The 23,916-nt window shown below is 46.9% G+C and overlaps 1 protein-coding gene and 2 long non-coding RNA genes across 4 annotated transcripts in view; 2 read left to right on the forward strand and 1 right to left on the reverse strand.

Moving 5' to 3' along the window:
• Positions 1–1,619, reverse strand: part of BUB1B (BUB1 mitotic checkpoint serine/threonine kinase B) — a 47,179-nt gene extending 45,560 nt beyond the window's left edge. The window contains exon 1 of the mRNA XM_082735560.1: positions 1,342–1,619. Coding sequence (XP_082591686.1) covers positions 1,342–1,376 — 35 coding nt within the window. The 5' untranslated portion in view covers positions 1,377–1,619. The remainder of the gene's footprint in view (positions 1–1,341) is intronic.
• LOC309867161 lies at positions 1,602–8,374 on the forward strand. Its single transcript, XR_014313007.1, has 3 exons — positions 1,602–1,766; positions 6,425–6,588; positions 7,476–8,374. It is a non-coding gene; the product is annotated as an uncharacterized lncRNA (long non-coding RNA).
• Positions 8,375–20,240: 11,866 nt separating this feature from the next.
• Positions 20,241–23,746, forward strand: LOC309867153. Of its 2 annotated transcripts, XR_014312996.1 has the most exons (3): positions 20,241–20,313; positions 22,722–22,807; positions 23,543–23,746. It is a non-coding gene; the product is annotated as an uncharacterized lncRNA (long non-coding RNA). The 2 variants fall into 2 exon arrangements; XR_014312997.1 differs by lacking the exon at positions 20,241–20,313 and having other exon boundaries at positions 22,695–22,807.
• Positions 23,747–23,916: the final 170 nt, after the last annotated feature.

The raw sequence follows: 23,916 nt of genomic DNA on the forward strand, positions 1-23,916 counted from the left end.
AATCCAACTCAGAGCAGTTTCCTTCAAGTCTTGACCCAAAAGACACCTTCTCAGTGAGGCCCCCTGTTCAAAAATATCTAAAATTGCATCAATGCCCCTAATCCCCACTGTTTTAGTTCTTTTCGTACTGACCATTTAACTTAAGTTTATTGATCTTGTTTCTTGTCTGCTGCACTCACCCTCACCCCACCCCAGAACTTAAATTTCACAAGGGTAGGGATTTTTGTGTCTTTTATTTGCCATATTTAGCACTTAGTAGGTAATCAATAAATATTTGTTGCATAAGCTAAAGAGTTCTCCATATCGCATTTATCTAAGTATGGTGTACCCCATAATGAAAATGCATACCTTAGGGCACCTGAGTAGCTCGTAGTTTAAGCATCTGACTTGGCTCAGGTCATGATCTCAGGGTGCTGGGGTGGAGCCCCACCTAGGGTGCCCCACTCAGCGAGGAGTCTGTTTGTCCCTCTGCCCCTCCCCCTTCTCATGCTCTATCTCACTGTCTCTCAAATAAATAAATAAAATCTTTTTAAAAAATGCATACAGATTTCCAACCTAAAAGAACTGATTATATATATATATATATATATATATATATATATATATATATAGAAAAGCAGCAAGCATGCAGAGAAGGGCTTTTTATATTTTTAATTATGCCATTGACATGGAAACACCTACCATTTGGCACTTATTTGGAGGCAGTTACCTTACACATACTTTGAATTCATCAGCATTTTCCATATTTTTTAAAAAGATAACAGTGTGATTTTATTTATAAGATTACAGTATGATTTTAATATTTAAGTAGCAATTTATTATATCTCGGCTATCCTTTTTTATCTAGATTCAATTAACATACACAGTATTACTACTTTCAGAGGTAGAATTCAGTGATTCATCCGTTGCATATAACACCCAGTGCTCACTACCTCAAGTGCTCTCCTTAATGCCCATCACACAGTTAGGGCCGTCCCCCACCCACCAGCATTTTCCATCCTAAGACGAGAGAGTCCAAGATCAAAGAGCTAGAAAATGGCTGAGCGGAGATACATAGACCACACTACAAATTCCCAGTTCTTTGTACATTGGGATCGCACAGCCTCCTTTGCTTTGATGCAGCTGCGTTCTCCCGTGCCCTCACCCCAGTGAGGTCGATGCTAACTAACCCTGTCTTCACCTCCAACACTTGCGCCCCTGACTCCAGCAGGAAGGAGGCTCCAGCCAGGCCCACTCTTCTCCCGACCGTGTTCCTCTGGACTGCACTGAGCAGAGACTGTCACCGGCTACATCCTCGGGTCTCGCAGGCACAGTTCCCGGCAGCCTTTCTCCGGTACCCACCTCAGAGCACCCCCTTCCTTCTTCGTCGCCGCCATCCTGCATTCCCGGTTCAAGCCCTCTTCCTGCCGCAGGCCTTTCTTCAGGGCCGCAGACCGCCTGGAATTCCTTCCGCAACCTGTCCTTAGAAGTAACAAAGCGACCAGAGGGACAAAAGTTTGCACCCGAGTCCTTGGCAAACCAGCCACCTCAAACCCCCCAAGTTTCAAATTTAACGGTCCCGCGCGGCCGACGTGAATACGCGCCTCCGCCCCTTCGTTCTAGCGTAGCTCTCTCCCAAAGAATTCTGGGGCTTGTAGTTTATCCCGGGTTTAGTCCGTGCAGTCGCGATGCATAATGGGAGTTGGAGTTTCGGGGAGTTCGTGGCTGCTCGGACCGCTGAGGTTGAGGCGGTGTAAATTCTCGGGAAGTGCTGTAAAGCAAGGCAAGTTGCTCACAGGTCTAGAGTTCTTGGGGCGCCCCGATCCCGCTGTTTCCTGCCTAACTTTTTTTTTTTTTTTTTTAAGATTTTATTTATTTATTTGACACTCAGAGATCACAAGTAGACAGGGAGCCAGGCAGAGAGAGAGGAGGAAGCAGGCTCCCCGCTGAGCAGAGAGCGCGATGCGGGGCTAGATCCCATGACCCTGGGATCATGACCTGAGCTGAAGGCAGAGGCTTTAACCCACTGAGCCACTCAGGCGCCCCCCTGCCTAACTTTTGAATCAGAAAAGCTAGACTCTAGTTCTGTGAAAAACGTACGAAGTGTGCAACCTTAGGCAAAGCTATATAGTCTTTCTGACTTTTCAAATTTCTCATCTGTAATGTGATGTATTGCCTTTCTCTCTACTGCACAGTCCACAGGCAGAAAATACAGCTATGCCTCGCGTCCCAGCTATGCCTGGCGTCTTTTCATCTTCGGGATACCAGCCTCCATTGCCACTGCACTCTTAAGTCCCAGCTCCAGTTTCCTGAGAAAGAAAATATGGTGGGCTCAGTTGAAGCCGGGGGAGCAGGGTCTTTTGAACAAAACCCAGTCACAAGGGAGCCCTCCTCCTGTGAACTTGGGGGTGGGGAGAGGTGGCAGTTCCCAGAGAGGAGAGCTGGAAGTAGGTGTTCACTACCCCTTGCCTCTTGGTTTTCAGGTTTCTTCACCATTTTTAAAAAAGATTTTATTTTTAAGTAATCTCTACACCCAACATGGGGCTCAAACGTAAAACCCCGAGTTGCGGGCTTTACCGACTGAGCCACCTGAGTGCCCTTCCACTATTTTCTCATACTATGTAAGCTCTTCTTTCTTCTACATCATCAGGACTCTTGATTGCAATGGAATGGGAATCCAACTAAAACTGACTTAGGGGCACCTGGGTGGCTCAGTTGGTTAAGCATCTGCTTTTGGCTCAGGTCATGATCCCTGGGATCCTGGGACGGAGTCCCTCATCAGGCTCCATATCTGTGGGGAGCCAGTTCTTCCTATGCCTCTCCTTCTAACTGCCATTCCCCCTGCTTGTGTGCTCGCGCTCTCTCTTTCTCTCTCTCTCAAATAAATGAAATCTAAAAGGGGGGTGGAGTTTATTGACTCATATATAAAAGACTTCAGATGACACTTAACCCAGGACTCATGTGGTGGCACCAGAACTGGGACCCTTTCTGTTTCTCACCTCTGCTCTTCTTTATGGTAGTTTATTGTCATTCTCCACTGAGTGACAGCTGCAGGACTTTGTCCTTCCAGGTTCAAGTTCAGACTCAGAAGTCACTCTCCTCTGCCTACTTCCCTCTATCCCTCCAACCCGCCCCCTTCTGGAACTAGCAGATTCAGGGCTCTAACCATCCAGGCCCAAATCATGTGTTTCTTCTTGGTGGGGGGAGAGGGGAAGGGGTGGTTCCCCACAGGAAATTTTGGTTTCTCTTTACTTCTAAGTGTTTCACGTCCAAGAAGACTTCCGGGATTGTGGGAGAGGTGGTGTAGAGGATTCTCTCTCTGGCTTGCTTTATCTCTCACCTCACACCAGTACTGACCTAGCCCTTGTTTCCTTTCCCCGGAGTGTCCTGTTCAACACATACAACCCTTAATTCCGTTTGCTTCCTATAAACCATCTTGGAAGATGTAGCATGTGCTCTTTTGACCTGCCTTCCTTATAGCCTCTACAGAAGCTCCACAAACTGTGGTCCAACGTGGAACACTTTCAGACTAAACTCTGTTTGTTTCACCAGAGAAGGGAGACAGGTTTTTTTTTTTTAAAAAAAGGTATGACAGAAGGTGCTCTGTGGTCTTACTGGGAAGGTTAGTTCTTGTTGGGCTGGACTGTGGCTGAGTGGTGATACAGGTCTCAACAGCACTCACTGGTCATAAAGAAAGGAATAATCTCATATACAGTTCTGGTTCAAAAAGGGGAGGACAGAGGCTCAGCCTGAGTACTTCCATGTGCCGAGCATGAGTGGGACACAGAAGATGTGAACAGTGAACCAGACACAGCCTTTGTCTTCCAGCAACTTCAGGCTAGTGGGAGAGACAGACAAATTAACAGGCAATTTCACTATATGGCTGCCACGGCCAGAGCTGAACAAACACAGGGGGCCATGGAGGCTCATGAAGGACCTTCCAGCCCAGGCCTGGGGGAGAGGAGGAGGTCAGGGCAGATTTTGTAGCGAAGATGGTCAACCTGAAAGGTAGGGAAGATTTGGCACAAACTATTGAGCATGTCAACACAGGCTTGTCATAGCTGAAGTTTCTCTCTAGTCTGTGTCCACTTCCTTTCTATTCCCCACTCTCTCCCCTGACTTCCTGTACCAGAGTTCACCCCTTTAGGGCTCCGTGTCGGCTTGCTAAAACTTGCCTGTCCTGTGTCCTGTTCTCTCTCACCTAGCTATCACACTGAAAACAGGAACTAAGTCACACTAAGATGTTAGTAACAGTTAATACTTTACAGCAGTATTTTCCATATCATGTTCTAAGATGCTTAGTAGATGTTACAGGGGACTAAAGGTGTGGTTTCCTTTTATTATTTTTTTAAATATTTTATTTATTTCTTTGTCACAGAGAGAAAGAGAGGGAGAGCATAAGCATGGGGAGCAGCAGGCAGAGGGAGAAGCAGGTTCCCTGAGGAGCAAGGAGCCCGATATGGGACTCCATCCCAGGACCAAGGGACCATGACCTGAGCTGAAGGCAGATGCTTAACTGACTGAGCCACCCAGGCATCCCAGGATTTATATGAAATCCTACTTTCGCACACTAACCACTGCAAAGATGAAAACCTCTGGATCTCCCCAGGTTTTCAAATAAGTTTCTGAAATGCCAACTTAAACTGGTATCTTTACTGAAAGTCTCCCTCGTCTCTTTAATATGCCAACGTGTATTTTGAATCTCTAAGGAAGGGTTATTTTCATTTCCTATTGCTGCAAAATACCATAAACTTAGTAGCTTAAAACAACACAAATTTATCATCTTACAGTTTGGCAGGTCAGAAGTCTGCCTCAAGCCTCACTGGGTTAAACAAGGTGTTGGTAGGACTGTGTTTCTGGAAGCCCTTTGGGAGAATTTGTTTCCTTTTTTTCCTATTTTTAGAAGCATTCACAAGTATTCCTTTACTGGTGGCCCCCTTCCTACATCTTCAAAGCTAGCAACAAAGCATCAGTCTGATTTGGCTTCTATATTACCATGTCTCTTTCTCTGACCACCGTCAGGAAAATCTTTCTGCCTTTAAGGGTTCATGTAATTATTTTGGACCCATCCAGATAATCCAGTCTAACCTTTCTATCCCAAAGTCCTGAATGTTAATCACATCTGCCATGTCCCTTTTGCCACCGATTCCATGGATTAGGATATGGACATCTTTAGGGGCCCCAATTCTGCCTATCACAGGGGGTCCTAAAACATATTGGTGTCTTTGAACTCACTTGAGTTCATGCTTTTCACACATCTTTCAGAAAAGACTTTGGGCTCTTTGTATTTTAACAGTTGGCCCCAGGAGAAGAAAATTTATAAAAGAATAAGTCTTAGTGGTGGAATTTCAGGCACAGTGGCTACTGGTAGCAGTTGGGGACTAGGAAGCCCTGTGTTTTTACACATTTACTTTACGTGCAAAAGCCCTACTTAATCTGCATTAGTGGCTGTCAGAGGTATTTAGTTGTCAGAAAATCTATGACCTCTTATTTGGTATTGTGGAAGTGTATGTGTTCTTGATTATCAAAGGCTGATTTCCCCCAATTTTGCCTTCATGGATTATATGAAATCCTACTTTCGCACACTAACCACTGCAAAGACGAAAACCTCTGGATCTCCCCAGGGAACCCTTGGATGGCGTGATTGTTTACTGTGCAACCACAAGAGGAAGGAGGGACTATCTGGGGGTAGGAGGAAGGTCAAGAGAGACTGAATGGGGGTGTGTATCTTCAGGGCCTGAAGGAGACCACATCTGGGAAAGCAGAATCACCCTGCTGGCCTTTACCCCAGCAACAGATCAGCCAATCAGGGCAGCAGCTGCATCTTGTCTTTACCAGTGATGAGGTGTCTTGAGGTAGAAGGACCAATGAGAAGGGAGCATATTAATCCAAACCATCTTGTGTTTGCAGGAGGAAGGGAGGTGAAGGGTGAAAAGATGCATTAGCCCAGGGCTGGAGACTACTGGCTGCTACCCAGTTGTATCTCACAGTAGCTGTTGCTGACAGGGTATTAGGGAAAGCTCTAAGGAGCAGGACTTCTCTCTCTTCAATTCCATGGAAATTCTTTTCTGAATGATGTTTCTGCTCTTCTGCAGAACTACCTTACTTTTCATAGGTCTTCTCAAACCATTAGAAATTTCCTGACCCCGAATTTCCATGCTGATATATGCAAAAAAATACATGCTGAATAAAACAATACCAGTTATCAACTTCAACGCATCAGGCAGAAAAAAAAAAACAAAAACAAAAACAAAAAAAAAAACGAAGAAACAACAACAAAAACAAAAGTTCAGAATGGACCACAAGCTGATAACAGAAGTAATCATATGGCAGTGCTATTGAGAAACTGGGTAGACACAGAGCTAAATAAACTGTAGCTATTAAGAACACATTTGGGCTGTTTTGCCCGGCCATTATCCTGACCAGAGTTTTGTGCTCTAGGAAGGCCTTGGGGCTACTCTGCCTGGACATCAGCACCCTCCCAGCAGGCTCCAGCAGAGGGGAAATATCCTCCAGTGGCCTCAGAGGTAGAGCCATCAATCAGGGAACTGAAGCAGGAAAGGAAGAGCGTGGTGGAGGCTGGGGGGTAACTGTGGGTAAGACTCATTGGTGAGTACAAGCGCTCTGGAAGATTCCCAGACCACCTAGGGGAGGCTTTGGAAGGGGGTGCTGAACCAGGGCCACATATATAGTTGAACAAATTATGCTATGCCCAAGAGAGCCAGTCCAGAGGCACAGATGGGACACTTTTTCCTGCTTGGATCACTCAGGGGAGATCCTTCTAAAGTCCTTCTACTCAGAGAAGCCTCCTTTTTCTAAGTTCACAGAAAGCACAGTGTCTGCTGGCTGTGGCCCTGGGCCTAGAGGTTTTGATGGAGGAGCGGGTAGAATCTCCATCACTTGTGTTCATGCGGCCCCACAGCGGTGAGGCCTCTTTGTCCTTATGCGAGGAGGAGGTGATCCCATGATAGGAGAATGATATTTGGGATGGTTCTTGGCTGGGTCAAGCAATGTGGGAAAGCTGACAGGGGGACGGCATGGCTGCGGGTGGGTATGTTCATGCTCTCATTGGTTCTCTGCCAGTCAGGCTTCCTTGCTCCCTCTCCCAGATTTGCCTCCTGGGTCCTAGGGCAGACTGTAGAAAGTTCCCTTCTGACATTCTGAGGGGCCCAGCCATGGGAGGCATTCCTGGGCTCTGCAAGGCTCTTCCAAGGAAAGGCCAGAGGTCAGGGGCCCACAGGCTCCGGCTGGGAGAGGATGGGATGTTGGGAAACAACTTAGTTTGGCTAGATGTGGGAGCCAACATGGAGCTGTTTGGATCGCACCGTGAGAAGCTGACTGTGGCCAGAAGTGGGATGATTCAGAGAAGAGCTAAGCGAGGCCTCTGTTCCCAACTCTACCCTCCTCCCTTCCAGCTTTTTGTTGTTGTTGTTGACCTTGTCTGAAGGTGTGGGTCCTCCCTAGAATTGGCCAACATTTTTCCTTTCTTAAAACAGTTCTGAACCTGAGAGCCAGCAGGAGATATGAATTTGGGACCCTTCTCGAGCAACATTGGAAGAATTCTTCCCATTTCCGAATCCGAGACTCACTGCTGGACTTGAACTTGCCCGTGATGCGAAGCCCAATCTCTTGGGCCAGGACAAAACCACACAAGCTTCCCTTCTTCACAGAGGACTTCAGGACACATTGCCTCTAGGAAGTTTCAGGGCCTTTCTTACAACACAGGCTTCCAAACTGAAGCAGGGAGAAGAGAGTCCAGAAACAGCCAATTTAGAAAAACATCTTCCTCTAAAAGCCAAAAGACAGATGTGGATCAACCTGATCCTGTTTCTGAGTCTCCATCCAGGCCCCTTGGGAGGAATTAGGGAAGGTGATGGGCATCCTCAGGATGGAGACAGGGAGATGTGCTATGGGTGGTCTCTTTCACCAGCTGTGGCATTTGAGGGGTGGCAGGGGTGGAGGTGGGGAGGAGGTGTTTGCAGGGGACGGACAGTGCACGGCATTAGCTACGGGGCTGTCATGGGGCAGACCGATCACACAGGTCTGAGAGAGGTTTATCCCTCCAGTCTACAGGCTGCAGTTTCCTCCTCAGCTGCAAACAAAGAGATCACATCTGCCTTCTCTGCCTCCCACCACTCCACTGAGTTCCTCCCAGGAATGTGTAAGAGCCACAAGGCGAGATGTGGCAGTTCTTGCTCCTCATCAGATTCTCAGTACTTGGGGCATTATTGTCCATTAAGCGTCTGATCCCAGGATGTTGGGATGGAGTCCCACACTGGGCTCTCCACTCAGTGGGGAGCCTGCTTCTCCCTCTCCCTCTACCCCTGCTTGTGTTCTCTCTTTTGCTGTGTCTCTCTCTCTGTCAAATAAATAAATAAAATCTTAAAAAAAAAAATTCTCAGGACCTGGCCCAAGGCAGGTGCTCAACAAACACCGGTTAGCTGACTGACTGACTGACTGACTGAAATGTGGAAAAGAGAACAGCCAACTCATGACCTCGTCAGAAAGTGCTTCCAAGAGAGGTCTTGGAAAATGACTGGGAGTTACTGGAAGGTAAGGAAGGGCTTTCTAGCCAGAAGGAACAGCACTTCTAATGCAGGTGGGCAAGAGAGTAAGTATTCTTGGGGTCTGTGGGGCTGCAGAGAGTCATAATGGTAGAAGTTTGGGGGAGGGATGGGGGGGATCTGGCCGGGGAGCCCCTGATTCAAGTGCCTGGCCAACAGGAAGGTTGGAGGGCAAGCCCAGCTCCTTCTGCTCCCAGTGTAGGGCAGTGTCTAGCTGCAGCCTGGAAGCTAGGTCTCTCCCCACTGGGGTCTCAAGTTTCCCAGACGTGCATGGAGTTAGCTATCTTCTGGGCTGGGGGAAATCCTGAAGATTGTCCCAGGTGAGAAGGGGGCTGGGTTCAGAATGGGTACCTCCCTCATCCCACCTGGATGCATTCCCTTCAGTACCTCAGACACACCTCTCAGATGCCAAGCTATTTTCACTCATTTGCTTTATCCTGATGAGGCTATCTATCAAGGCTGCCAGGACCAGGGGGAACTGCCCTGGCTGGTCTAACTGGTTGGGCTGCGGGTCAAAGCTCTGGCTTCCCTGCTCCCCTCCCTGTGCCCAGCTCTGACGCTTTCCTCTTGGCCCCAGGGGGCCAGTGCTCAGCCCTTGGCACCATAGCCCTCCCACCTTGAAGATGTGACAGAAAGGCCCTGGAGCTGTTTTCACTTTTGCCTCTCTCCTTGCCTCCTGGATGTCTGCAGACTGAGGCAGCGCCACTGTCAAAGTGCTCTCATTGTAAGAAAACACTCTCCTGCTCCCCAGAAGGTGTCTGGAAGATGAGCGTATTGCTGATTGTCTGGGGAGCACTCTGGGGAGTGCTGTGGACAGGGATGGGGCAGGGATGTCCTGCAAAGCGAAGGACAACCCCACACAACAATAGGATTGTCCCGACCCAAAACTCCCCACTGAGAGACACTGCATCTGGGTGACTTTCTTCAGAGAAGCAGAATTTGTGTCATCTCTGTGTCAGAGTTTCTCAAATTTCAGGAATGGTCTGGGGATCTTGTTGAAATGCAGATCCCAATTCAGCAGGACCAGGGTGGGGCCTGAGATTCAGCATTTTTTAAAAGATTTTATTCATTTATTTGACAGAGAGAGATCACAAGCAGGCAGAGAGAGAGAGAAGAGGAAGCAGACTCCCTGCTGAGCAGAGAGCCCGATGCAGGACTCGATCCCAGGACCCTGAGATCATGACCAGAGCCGAAGGCAGTGGCTTAACCCACTGAGCCACCCAGGCGCCCGAGATTCAGCATTTCTAACGGGCTTCCAGGTGTGCGGGTTGCTGGCTTCAGGACCACACCGCGCAGCCAGGCGCACAGCACAAATGGGCATGGGTGTTGTCTTAGGGCATTTGAGCTGCAGAATTTGTTCAACTGAGTATTGCCAAATATTTGCTCAGACTGGTGGCTTTCAAGCAGGAGTGGTTTTTGTCTCCTCCCCCAGGAGACATTTTTGACTGTCACAATGGGGGGTTAGGGGGCAGGGATAGGGCAGCTCCCGGCATCTGGTAGGTAGAGGTACACCACTAAATATCCTACAACAGACAGGACAGCCCCTCACAACAAAGAAGGATCCAGCCCAAAGTGTCAGTAGTGCCAAAGTTGGGAAATCCTGGCTTAGACAAAATTTTAAAACAATGTGAAATATATGTGTGTGTTACATGACTTCACTGCAAGTGGGTGGCCCCGGCCACAGTGCCATAAACACATGTCATTGCCTGAGACTCAGGCCTCTGTGAGCATGAATGCATCAGAAGGACTGGCTGGGCGTGCTCCCGGAGAACCCACTCTGGTCGTTGTCGTGATACTTTAGAAGACTTGGAGATCAAATTTTAGAAAATCAAGGGCAGGTAGTGGGGTGGCAGGTGAGGGATAGGACATAGGAAGAACTCATAGGTGAATATGGGTCTGTCTGTATTTCATTTCTTAGCCCTGGGTGTTCATGGGCGTTACTTATATTGTTTTGAAATAAATAATTAACTAAACACAAATAGCCACAAAGGTGGGCCCTGCCTGGATCAAAGAGGAGAGAGGGCTATAGACCCAGGATTGTGATTAATCCAATGTACCTGGGGTTAAAAAAAAAAAATGGATCACTTAGGAAGGGTGACTAATAATAAAGTAATGCCATTATACTCAGGGCAAAAATATCTGTGAGGGGGAGAGAACATGACAGATTATGCAAAAAGACAAAAGTAGGCATCTTGGGAAGAATGCCACTTGCCTCGGGTCTGACTCTCTGCACAGGTCTAGTGGAGGGGGGATTTGGAAAGCATGGAGAGGATAGGCCCTTTTCTCTTCTGTTCAGCTTCAGTCGTGCAGGGACCCTGAGGACCATCCCCTTGGGTGTCACAGCAGAAGGCCAATGGCTCCAGGTAGCATCCTGACAAGCTGCTGTGCAGAGCCACCTCCCATCAGGCCACTAGTCAGGGTGTTGGCCCCATCCCTGCCCCTCTTTCTCTCTGCAATCCACAGTCTGGCTTCTCTTGCTCAGTTATTCTGCTAGACCCCCAAGGGCAACTGATATATTCTCTGGTGGCTTTCTGTGTCCCCATAATTCCTCACTGTCTCTATGTCCCCTCTCTCCCAGTTATCCAGACTCCTCGCCCCCTCTCTATTTCTCGTAGAATCTCAAGCAGTCCCAAAGTACCCAGACTCTGTTTCAGACTTTCTTTCCTACCTGTCCTGTGTGCCCCCTCCCCAGAAACTTCTCTCAGAGAGCAGCTAATTGTAAACATCAGAGAACTTTCCTCAGTAATGCCAGTGGGTTTTTTATTATGGTAACTTCCCCATCTGCTGTCTGTGCACTTTGACGGGAGAGATCTAGATAGCTAATGTCTCAGTCCAAAGAAATAAGTCCAGAGGTGTTCCTTCGTCTGTGGTGGGAGTTAAGAATCACCGAATGCTGGGGCACCTGGGTGGCTCAGTTGTTAGGCGTCTGCCTTCGGCTCAGGTCATGATCCCAGAGTCCTGGGAATGAGACCCACATCCGGCTCTCTGCTCTGCAGAAAGCCTGCTTCTCCCTCTCCCACTCCTTTTGCTTGTGTTCCCTCTCTTGCTGTGTCTCTCTCTGTCAAATTAATAAATAAAATCATTTAAAAAAATGAATCACTGAATGTCAGAATGAGAAGACATCTTGGAGATCTTCCAGGGCAGCTCCTCAGGTGACAGACCAGGAACCAAGGTTCAGAGAAGTTCTTTGCCCAGGGTCACACAGCGTCCTGGGAGGGAGACTGGGGGAAGACTGAGAACACTACTCCAGCCCTTCATCTCTATTTTAGTCCTTCACATAGTGACTCAGCCAATAAACCTTTATTGAGTGTTTGCTATTATAAGCCAGGCACTAACTGGGCAGTGGGGTCACAAATAAGATGAGATTCTTGTCCGCAGTCATCCCCCACCAAGTGGGTGAAGACAGCTGGGAGGGAAAGAAAACGGCAGTACCCACAGTGGGACTGAGTGGGTCCACAGAAGTACTAAGTGCAGCTTGGCCACACGGAGGCGGGGGGAAGCTTTGAGACGGCCATCGAGAAATTTCCAAATTTCCAGAGCAGTTTTCTGACTGTATCTAGGGCTTTTCCCCATGACTCTCACTGAAGGGGGAAACAGGGCCCCAGGCCATCTTAGGGACCCTGGGTTTTTAACTGTCTTCCATCCATATCCTCACATTTAATTGCAGAAACTACTGTGGGCCAGCTTGTCTCAGTTACCTGTTACCAGTCATCTTGGGCTGGGGAATTTCAGGCCGAATTAACTTCACTGCAGCCATCAGGACTCATGGCTTACCAAATGCTAATGACTCCTGCTTTCCTTTGCTAACAAGATGATTTCCTGCGATGGCTATGTGCCCTGCCCCAAGTAGTGCCTCACACTTTTCTCAGCCCAGTCATGACAGCTTCCCTTGCATCTGAGAGTGGCCATTTGATCTGGTCGTGACCCAAACAGAAGTCTAGAGAAGATGGAGGTGAGAGAGACACAGTTGGCCTAGGCCTTTTGCCTTGCTTCCTAAGTTAGAGATAGATGTGATGTCTGGATCTGGGCAGCCTCCTGTGACCATGAAGTGAAAACAGAAAGATAAGAGTTAATATGCTAAGGGAAAGCAGAACAGAAATGCAGGAAGAGCCTGGCTGTATGACAGCATCATACACAGTTTTTTCCTGGGAGGGAAAACAGTTCCAAGGAAAAGCAGCCATCATGGGGAAGCTGGTGGCTATACCATTCCAAAAATCCACCATATTATCACATCTTATGATCATCAACCAGCTCCCCAAAATTCTAATCTTACTATGGTTGTGAGGAAGCTGAAGGTGACTGAAGAGCTGATCTTTGAGTTTCACCAGCTATTTGTTCTTAAGAACGTGACTCCAAATGGATTCACACTAATGATATTTTTAGAGTGGCTTCATATAATTTTCACTGAATACTTTGTACATTGACTCTTCTCCCTGTTAGAAGCTTGATTTGACTTAAGAAAAATGTAAAGAACACACAGTTTTGTTTTATTTTTGCTTGGGAGAGGTTAAATAAAGGAAAATGATGGTTTCATTTAAAAAGGGGGAAAAATGACCTCACCAACCTGGAACTGCTACCCCCAGAATTCTCATTATGTGAAACAAACAAACAAACAAACAAAAATCCCTGTCTTGTTTAAGCCACTGTTTGTCAGGCTTTCTGTTACTTGAAGCAAAGTTCTTTCCTAACAGAGATATCATCTGTTAATCAGTTGGGTTCCTAGCAGGAAACCAGTGACCGTAAATGAGACTTAATGGAGGGATAATTTATGATGGCAGGGACAGGATTAAAAGGGACCGATATAGGATGGTGAAGTACTCAAGGACCAGCAATCGTGGGAAAGCTGTTATCCCTGCTTCTGATGGGATGGGGATTGGATTTGTTCCTGGAGCCCATCGAGAATTACAGCAATGAGAGAGCCTGACAGGAAATGGGGCTGAAGATAAAGGGATGTAGCCACTGACCTCCATGATGGTATTGAAGAATAAATACTCTAGCATCTCTCTCTTCTCACATCATGGCCCCCTAACTAGGGCCTCCCAATAGCCAAACCCACTGGCAGGCAGAGTTCAAGAGCACTGTAGGATACAGTCCCTCTAGGACACTGCTGGGAAAACAGTAGAGAGAGAAGATGGGATAAGTGGGCCATATAGGGCATGTAATCCCATGCAGGTTTGTTTGGGGGTTTTTACCAGTTTTTCCGTTTTCTTTTATGTTTGAAAGATTTATTTATTTATCTGAGAAAGAGAGTGTGTGTGAGCAGGGGGAGGGGCAGAGGGAGAAGGAGAGAGACAAGCAGACTCCCTACTGAGCGCAGAGCCCTCTGTGGCTCAATCCCACGACCCTGCGATCACGACCTGAACTGAAAGCAAAAGTCAGACGCTTAAGCGACTGGGCCCCCCAGATGCCCCCTGATTTTATTTTTAGGTGATCTCTACTCCCAGCACGGGGCTCAAACTCACAACCCAGAAATCGGGAGTTGCATACTCTAACAACTGAGCCAGCCTGCTGCCCCTCCAAGGCAGGTTTGTGATTTACTTGGTCCTTGTGGGATAATGCTGTTGGAAACAACGAGTTTGCTTTGTAATCTACCAGTGGCAACCCTGGTGGACCCTTCTTCTCCCAACCACCCACACTGATGATGAGAGGTACATTAAGTCAGCAGGTGGTCCTTATTTGACTCGCAGTGCAGAAGTTAGATGCAAAATAATGTATGCAGGTATAATAATTTCCTTCAGTGCATATTTTCTGGAAAACTGTTACCCCGTTTTTATGATATGCCTCTGATTTCTTTATCCTTGCCTGCATGCTTCCATCATTTATTTGTCATTGACCGTAAGTTGTCTCAAATTACTTTTGGAAGTAAGTGGAGCGGCAACAAGAAGTATTCACATACTTCTACCGGTGGAGATTGGGTTTGGTTGTGGGTGACAGATATTCAAAATAAGCATGGCTTGAACAAGATGGAGGCTATTGTTCTCTAAAGGGTCGGCCTGGGGGTTTGGCATGGTGGCTCCACTCCATAAAGTTCTCAGGAGCACAGGCCTAGGGTGCTTGGCTGCTGGGCCTTTCTGTTAATCATTTGCCAGGAACTAGATGAAGGGCCCTTCAGTGGAGTGGAGGCACCAGCTCCAGGCTTCAACCCCTTAGCTAATCCTCACTCGGGCTCCACCGCCCCGGCTCTAGAGAGGTCCCGCCCCTTGGCCCAGGAACCCTCTGGACACCTAGGCTCCAGGAACTCTTGGGTCTTGCATGGAGTTTGCATTCTACCGTGGGGAATAGCATGTGATAATAGAGGAAGGGAGGAGAGAGTTGAATCAGGGTCCCCATTAGCCGCCATGGAAGGAGGGCTCCTTCAAAGGCAAAGGTCTTTGGACCTTTTTTGGGGGTCCTTTGGATCCCAGGGGAAGGCAAGTCTGGCATGTCATTCCTTGGAATGTAACATCCTCAGAGGACTGTAGCTGGATTGTGCTGGAGCCAGTCCCCACGTGTAAGGAGACAGCCCGCGATGATATTAGTAGTTGATGAACAGTGTCGTTGTAGTTTTAATGATTATTAATGAGTTACCTTGCCTTGGCGTATGTCCTGCTTCCTGGATTCTCCACTCTACAGTCCCTGCTGTCTCCCTGGCCCACCTAAGAGGGGAAAGTTCAATACTACACGGCAACTATTTAAGAAGTGTGTGCCCTGTCCCAAGGCCGGCTCTTACCCAGCAAGCAGCTTCAAGTCTGCTTTAGGACAGGCCTGGCTGGGGCTTGGCATTGTCTTTTAACTTGGATCAGCCCCAGAGGGCTTCCTGGCCCTCTCGCTACCCTTCTGGAGGTATCTAGAGGCCAGGCTTAGCCTCCCAGGTTCCCCACAGAGTCCAGAGCCCAGACCCCTACTCTTTCCTGTGCTGGGTACTAGAGGTGTGTCCAGATCAATCAGCGGGGAGCAGGGGCAGAGAAGGAAGGCCCCATAGGGCCAGGGCAGGGGCTCAGGAACCCCACCCTTCAGCCTTTGCTGTCAGACTAGGAACTATATATACCAGGTAACCACAGAAATTGGTATCTATTGACCTCTGCTGCAGCAACATCTTCCTAGGAACAACGCAAAAGGCAAGGGAAGCAAGGGAAAAAATGAACTATTGGGATTTCATCAAGATCAAAAGCTTTTGCACAGCAAAAGAAACAGTTAACAAAATCAAAAGACAACTGACAGAATGGGAGAAGATATTTGCAAACGACATATCAGATAAAGGACTAGTGTCCAGAATCTATAAAGAACTTAGCAAACTCAACACCCAAAGAACAAATAATCCAACCAAGAAATGGGCAGAGGACATGAACAGACATTTCTGCAAAGAAGACATCCAGATGGCCAACAGACACATGAAAAAGTGCTCCATATCACTCGGCATCAGGGAAATACAAATCAAAACCACAATGAGATATCACCTCACACCAGTCAGAATGGCTAAAATCAACAAGTCAGGAAATGACAGATGCTGGCGAGGATGTGGAGAAAGGGGAACCCTCCTACACTGTTGGTGGGAATGCAAGCTGGTGCAGCCACTCTGGAAAACAGCATGGAGGTTCCTCAGAATGTTGAAAATAGAACTGCCCTATGACCCAGCAATTGCACTATTGGGTATTTACCCTAAAGATACAAATGTAGTGATCCAAAGGGGCACATGCACCCGAATGTTTATAGCAGCAATGTCCACAATAGCCAAACTATGGAAAGAACCTAGATGTCCATCAACAGATGAATGGATCAAGAAGATGTGGTATATATACACAATGGAATACTATGCAGCCATCAAAAGAAATGAAATCTTGCCATTTGCGACAACATGGATGGAACTAGAGCGTATCATGCTTAGCGAAATAAGTCAAGCAGAGAAAGACAACTATCATATGATCTCCCTGATATGAGGAAGTGGTGATGCAACATGGAGGCTTAAGTGGGTAGGAGAAGAATAAATGAAACAAGATGGGATTGGGAGGGAGACAAACCATAAGTGACTCTTAATCTCACAAAACAAACTGAGGGTTGCTGGGGGGAGGGGGTTTGGGAGAAGGGGGTGGGATTATGGACATTGGGGAGGGTATGTGCTTTGGTGAGTGCTGTGAAGTGTGTAAACCTGGTGATTCACAGACCTGTACCCCTGGGGATAAAAATATATGTTTATAAAAAATAAAAAATTAAAAAAAAAAAAGAAATTGGTATCTAAAAGAGTAGTAGTGATGGGTAGTGAAAGGGGGTAATTTTAAAAATTTTGCTTGCATGGCAGGCATATATTATGTGCTGGGACTGTCTTAGTCAAATCTGCACAAAAGCCTTTCTAACTTTGAGCATAGTACCAGTTGGAAACCTCCTCCCACTGGCCCTCCAGACTGCTGTGTCAACAGCCAGTGTCCTCAGCAGCCAAGTGGTGGGTCCTCCTGCTTGTTCTGCCTCTTGGGGCTGAATCAGCAAGCATGCAGTCTTGCCAGCTGGTCCCTGATGATGGCTCCAAAGCTGACAAACTGGCCTTCCTCCCTCCTGACCCTCCACCCCAGGCAGAGGACAAGCCCCATTTCTCTGCATTCCTCATGCTTTGCTGAGGGGCCCAGGGAGGATTCTATGGGAACTGTGGGGCTATCCTGATGGGGGTGGGGTGGGGGGTAAGAATCTCACCTCCAGGGAAAAGGTAGAACCATGGGCTATTCTAAAAAGAACCTGGTCTGCTTGTGAGTTTGGTGTTAAAGGGAAGGCGTTGGGCCTGAGGGAAGAAGAACTTCCAGCTCTAAAATCCCACGATTCTGTGAAGGTTCCTGCCTTGCCTAGGTAAGCCTGAATGAAGAGTCTGAGGCAGGCTTAGCCCTATGTGGCCACTGTGGGTATTAAACTTCAGGCTTTACCCAAATTCGCACCCCTCCAAGCAAGGCCAATCTGAAAGAAGCAGGCGGGGCTCCATGTTTAGAAATGACAAGAATTCAGGACCAGCCCACAATGGGCTATACTCTCCCTGCCTGTCCTCTCTGCTTGCGTCTCCCTTCTGATGTACTTCTGGCTCATTTCCTAGAAGCTCCCCACAGCTAATCCTGAGCCTTCTTTACCTATGGGAAGACATTCACACTGGCCACGTCACAATGGTGGTCTCTTCTCCTCCAGCAATTTCCATCAGAGTGGACAGAAGTGAGGAGCCCATCAGTGTATTCGCCCTGGTCATACAGAAGTTGGTTTCAGTCATACTATTCCAAGTTTTTGTGTACCCCCAGCTCTCTCTTGCCAAAAGCTCTTAGACGTTCAATCTGTCTAGTAGCTTGAGATTTGCTATCTACCCTAACCTTGCACTTTTTGGTGGAAACCCATGAAATCATCGCTCTGCTGTCCTCTCTGCTATGCTTCTATCATGGCACTTCTGCCCCCCACCCCCCAACCATGCTGTGTTGTCTGGATTTTAAGTAAAGCGAGGGCAGGAGCCTTGACGTCTTCATCTTTGAATCCTCTGCAGCTTTGCTAATCAGAGTGTGGTTTGCACTGTAATAAGAAGTCCAGGAGACTCCGTAAGGTTCGAGCAGCACCATCCTAGACACCCAGCCCAGTACTCTTTAACTGTTGGCTTGAGCCAAGAAGTGGGCATGTACAGCTATAGTGGCTAGAAGCAATGAACTTTTGAAATGACATATTTTGTGGGCCTGTTTTACTGCCCCCCATACTGTTTTACTGTGGGCCAGTTTTACTGTTTTACCATAAAGTCTTCAGGGTGGGGACTCTGTGGATTCCACACATTTCTCTCAGCTCATATTCAGTGGCCATTACCCAGGGAGGACAGGGGCTGGTATGTGGCCTCGGGAACCTGTTTGGCTCCAGTGACCTTGTCTTCTGCCTCTAGTAGGTGACCAGCAGAGGAGGAGAGAGATACAGGTGACACGGAGAACCAACAGTCCCCAGAAGCAGGGGAGCTCAGTTCAGGAAGAATCTTTGATAATAATTTATAGAGATGGTAGCTCCTACTCCTCTCCTTCCTAGTCTCTGTCCATCATCCATCTTCTCCTCTTTTACTCACCAGCTCTGCTGGCTACATGGTCAAGTTCTTGGTGACACCTGAACCCTTAATTACACATTCCATACTAGTTGTGGCTTTTTAGTAAATAGAAAGGACCATGATAAGGCACCAACTAGCACTTGGTTTTGTTACTGCTCTCGACAAGATGCACTGTTTGGGCAAAGGCCTTCCAGAGGTCTTGGGCCTCAGGCTCAAGCCAGGGAAGAGTAAGCACATCCCAGATCTGGCATGCAAGGATGGACAATGGCATTGAGGCCACAATAAAGGAAAATAGGAGTTGCTCTGGAGAGAAGGTAGAAAATAAAGTAAGATCCCCTAAGAAAGTAACATTTGAGTAAAGACATAAAGGTTGTGAGGAAATAAGCCATGTAGATAGCTGAAAGGAAAATTATTCCAGTGCTAGGAAATAGCAAGTACAAAGGTCCTGAGCATGTCTAGATATTAGAGGTCCAGCATATAGATTATCTTGATGTGTATTCCATGTATACTTGAAAAGAATATATTTTCTATATAGTGATCAATAAATGTCAGAAAGATTAGGTTGGCTGATACTATTGTTCAAATATTCTACATCCTTACTGAGTTTTGTCTGTTGGTTCTACCGGGTGTTAAAATCTCCTACTATAATTACGGATTTGTTTATTTTTCCCTTTAGTTCTGTCAACTTTTGCTTTGTGTATTTTGAATCCCTGTTATTTAGGTGCATACACATTTTTGATAGTTATTTCTTTTGATGAACTGATACTTTCATCCTTTTTTTAAGATTTTTTAATTTGAGAGGAAGAGAGAAAGCCAGTGCACAAAAGTGTGGGGAGAAGCGGACAGAGTTTAAGCAGACTCTGCACTGAGTCCCCAAGTGGCCCGATCCTTTCATCTTTATGAAATATTCCTATTTACCTTTGGCAATACTCCTTGTCCTAAAGTTTACTTTATTTGATATTAATACAATCAGGTTATTCATGATTAGTGTTTGTGTAGCATCTTTTTTTCCATCCTTTTACTGTCATGGCCTTTACTTTGTCCACTGTTTAAAGTACATCTCTTGTAAACAAACTTGGTTACATCTTACATTTTAGACTAGTTAGACAAGTTCTGCCTTTTCTGTGGCATGCTTAGTCCATCTTTATTTAATGCAGTTATTCATATGGTTAGTTTCATGTCTCCCATTTTGCTATTAATTTTTACTCGTCCCATATGTTCATTGTTTCTTTGTTCCTCCTTTTATGCTTGCTTCTGGACTGATTACTTGGTACTATCTCATTTTGTTGCTTTTTTTACTTTGTAGCTGGATATCTGTTTTATCTTTAATGATTTCTCTATGGATTACGATGTGCATCTTTAACTTCGTACAGGCTACTTTGGGTCTACATTATATCACTTCACAAATAATGTGAGAAACTTACTATACCTTCCATTCACCCTTTCCCATCTTTTGGCTATTCCTCTCATCTACTTTACTTCTGTGCATTTGAAAAAAAAGTCCCATAATACATGGTTATTATTTTCTTCTTAAATAAATTAAGAAAATGATCTTTTCTATTTACCCATGGTATTTACCATTTCTAGTGCTCTTCATTCCTTCTGGTAGATCTAAGTTTCCAACTGATATCACTTCTCTTCAGCCCGAAGAACTTCCTTTAGTATTTCTTGAAATACAGTTTAGAAGAACAGCAAGGAGGCTGACTGGGCTGAAGCAAAGGGAATGAGGAGAGAAGGAGGAGATGGATTCTCGAGGTAATCAGGAGTCACTTACACTCACTGTTGTAGGCCACTGCAGGCTTGGCTTTTAATTTGAGTGAGATGGGAAACAGTTGCATGGTTTTGAGCAGGGCAATGACACCATCTGGTGTGGGTGTTCACAGGATTGCTCTGGCTGCTGGGACGAGAATAGACCAAAAGGGGCAAGAGAGGGAATTGGGAGGCCGGTTGTTGCAACAACCCAGGCAAGGGATAATGGTGGTTTGGGGGGTAGCAGTGATATAGTGAGAAGTTCCAAAATCTGGATACATTTTGAAGGCACGGCCAATGGGGTTTACTGACAGATTGGATGTGAAATATGAGAAAAAGAGGAGGTGAGGATGACATCAAAGTTTTGGCCTGAGAGACCAGAAGGATGGAGTGGCCGGTTGCAATGGGGAAGATTGAGGAGGGGCTGGTCTGTGGGAAGTACCCTTTCATCATCTAAACAGAGATGCTGAGTAGGCCTTTGGTCTACAGTTCAGGGACAAGAAATGGGCTGGGCTTATACATTTTTTTTTTTTTTTTTTGGTATAAGTGAATGAGTAAATGTGACACGTCTTTGTTTCAACGTAATAATAGATGATATCTACTGAGTACTTACTTTGCCAGGCATTGGACATAATTCTTACATTCTTACTCATTCAATCCTCATAACAACCCTTACAGTTGGGTTTTATTACTATCATCCACAAAAAGGAGGTGTATTAGTCAGTCCGCTAGGGCTGTCTTACAAAATGCCACAGACCGAGTGCCTTAGACAACAGAAACTCTTTTCTCACGCTTTTAGAGGTTGGAAGTCCAAGACTCAGGTGTCAGTCAAACAATTCGCTGGCTGTCACTTTGGTTCCTCTGAGGCCTCTCCACTTGGATGCAGATGGCTTTTTCTTCATACACGTGCATTCCCAGTGTCTTCCGTATGTCTTAATCCCCTCTTTATACAGGGACACGGGTCAGATGGGATTAGAGGGTCACCCGAATGACCTCGCTTGAATTTAATTACCTCTTTCCACTTACAGTCATATTCTGGGGTGCTGGGAGTTAGGGCATTGATGTAGGAATTTGAGGGTGGAAACAATTCAGTTCATAATAGGAGGTATAGAGAGATTGGGCAATGTTTACAAGGTCAGCTGGTCAATGTTGGAACTAGGATCTGAATTCAGCAGGTCTGACTTGTAGCCAACTTACTCCACACAGTCTAAATAGTCTCCTGAGCAATGCTGTTCATACCTTGGTATAATTTATTCTTCGCCCGTAATAGCCTACTCTGTGTGTTCCCAATCCCTTATCTGAACCGTCAGAGGCATATACTATGGGTCACATTCCATGTTATTTTGCTACCGCCTTCAGCAGGATCTGGGCCAGCACTCCATAAGCAAGTACTGATCTGGCAGGAAAACGTAGTAATAGTCACCCCAATGAGATAGAAATCACAGATAGCGTCACATCATTTTCATAGGCTTTGATGCTAAATACGTTACACATGTGGCAATTTTTGGTTTTGTTTTGGTTTTTTTGTTCTTGGGTTTTGTTTTTGTTTTTATTGCTTAGATTTTGGCCTTTGGATTTCAGATAAGGGATTATGGACATGCTCCTAGAGTTCTCTTCCCTGTGGCTGTAACTGTCCTTCGGTTTTATGCTCTATTTGCCAATTGTACTTAATCACTTAGGAGCTGCACTCCACTGACGCAGCATTTCCCACGATGGCCAACCAAACATGTGCTGTGTGAAGCCCCTTGCAGGAGAGGGGATGAAGGGCAGTAAAGAGAGAGCTTTGGGCCCATGGCTTCGGTTATAGGAGGAAAAGCCCCTTGGTCCTTGGGAAGAGGTTGTGGTTGAATGTTACCCCAGAGAAGCTGGAGCTCCTCCTGTAGGGAAGGCCACAGCTCCTTTCTCGAATCAACAGCTGATCCTAACAGGGCCTTCTGGTTACGCCAAAAGGTTTCCAGGTGTGGACCTGCAGGCCTCAGGGCAAGCTGTAGGAACCCAGCGGAAAAAGGACCTTTCCATAGCATTCCAGATTGGCAGCTGCTATCTTGGGCCCAGTGTGGGCAATCCTGTGAGGAGAGAAGGCACCTGTAGCAACGCCATGTGGGTGATGCTGGCCTGAGGATCACACAGGATCTGGAGACCTTGCCCCCAGGGCTCTGCCCTGGGAAGACCAAGTAACTCAAAGTTTAAAGGCACTGAGTTCCTTGAAAGTGAAATTTGGGGCCATAGTTCAGGGAAGTCAAGATTTCCCCCTAACCCAGGGGAAGCACAGGCCCAGCTGTGGATCCTGCCTTACATGCTGTCCCCTCCCACTTCCTCCAGGCTTGTGGGGCAGGGTTCTGAGTGACAGCCTATTGGATGCAGGGAGCCAGTAGAAATCTAGACTTTAGAACTATCTGTTTGGCTCTTTCCAGGAGTCACACTGGTCAGCAATGGCCAGAGAAGAAAGGGCTCTGCGGCTCTGGGAGACAGTGTGAAACTTCAACAGTGTGCTGTAAAGGTTGGTGTTCTAGATCAGGGCCAGATTCCCCCACATTCCCAAATCTGGGCCTCTGCCCACCTCCGTGGAGATTTCCTTGCAAGGTCCCATGCTGTTGACATGCTCTTGCATGCCACCAGTGTAACTGTCATGCAGATTCTCTTGGGGGGTGGGCACTGTCTATGGGGTGCCCCCTCTTCCCACACTAGTGTGCTCTCTGCAGCCTGGGAATCCTGTGGGGCTCAGGCCCACCTTAACTCCATGCTCTTAAGAGGGAATCATTGAGCCATGGTTTCCCCTGGATCTTAAGGGAGAAGGAAGGGCAGTTGGATCTGGATCTGGAAGGGGAGAAAAGGGGAGAAAGTTGGGAGAGCAGAGAGATCAAGGGAGGACACTAGGTCTCTCTTGCACTAGGATTCTGGTCCTCCCTGGAGCACAGCCAGCAGCATGGTCTGCCTGTGGTCATGTCACCTGTTTCCCACAGGCCAGTTTTTAATATTGGGGTTGATTGCAATCACCACTGGGCACCCCAGTTAATTCGTTGTGTATGTTTGCATCTAAGTGTATGCAAATAAGTGCAACATATGTAGCGATCCCAAGAGTCCTGCTGTTATTTTTGTTCAGATTCCCAGGCTGGGAATGTGGGGTTCATGTGGGCATCTGTGTGGGCTAGGGGGATTTAAAAGATGGGACTGTTTCCTTTTTTTAAAGAAAACAGCTCATTTTCCTTCTACTTCCTTTTCTTCTTTGTTTTAGAAATTCAGCTCTAGACTCTGTGAGAGAATGGAGAAATGTGAACCCAAACCCAAAAATGAAAGCACAGAAGAAAGCCCCAACCTCACATGGGAATGGGTCCAGCCTGGGAGGCACTGTCTCCCCTGTGAAGCAACAGTATCACAAGACTGTCATATTATTTTTTACATTAATAATTCTAGAATTAAAATTTTATGTTCGGGGGCACCTGGGTGGCTCAGTCATTAAGTTTCTGCCTTCAGCTCAGGTCATGATCCCAGGGTCCTGGGATGGAGCCCTGCGTTAGGCTCCCTGCTCAGCAGGGAGCCTGCCTTTCCCTCTCCCACTCCCTGCCCGCCCCCCGGCCCCGCCTTGTGTTCCCTCTCTCACTGTGTCTG

The sequence above is a fragment of the Mustela nivalis genome (genome assembly GCF_964662115.1).
Source record: "Mustela nivalis genome assembly, chromosome: 6".
Classification (NCBI taxonomy): domain Eukaryota; kingdom Metazoa; phylum Chordata; class Mammalia; order Carnivora; family Mustelidae; genus Mustela; species Mustela nivalis.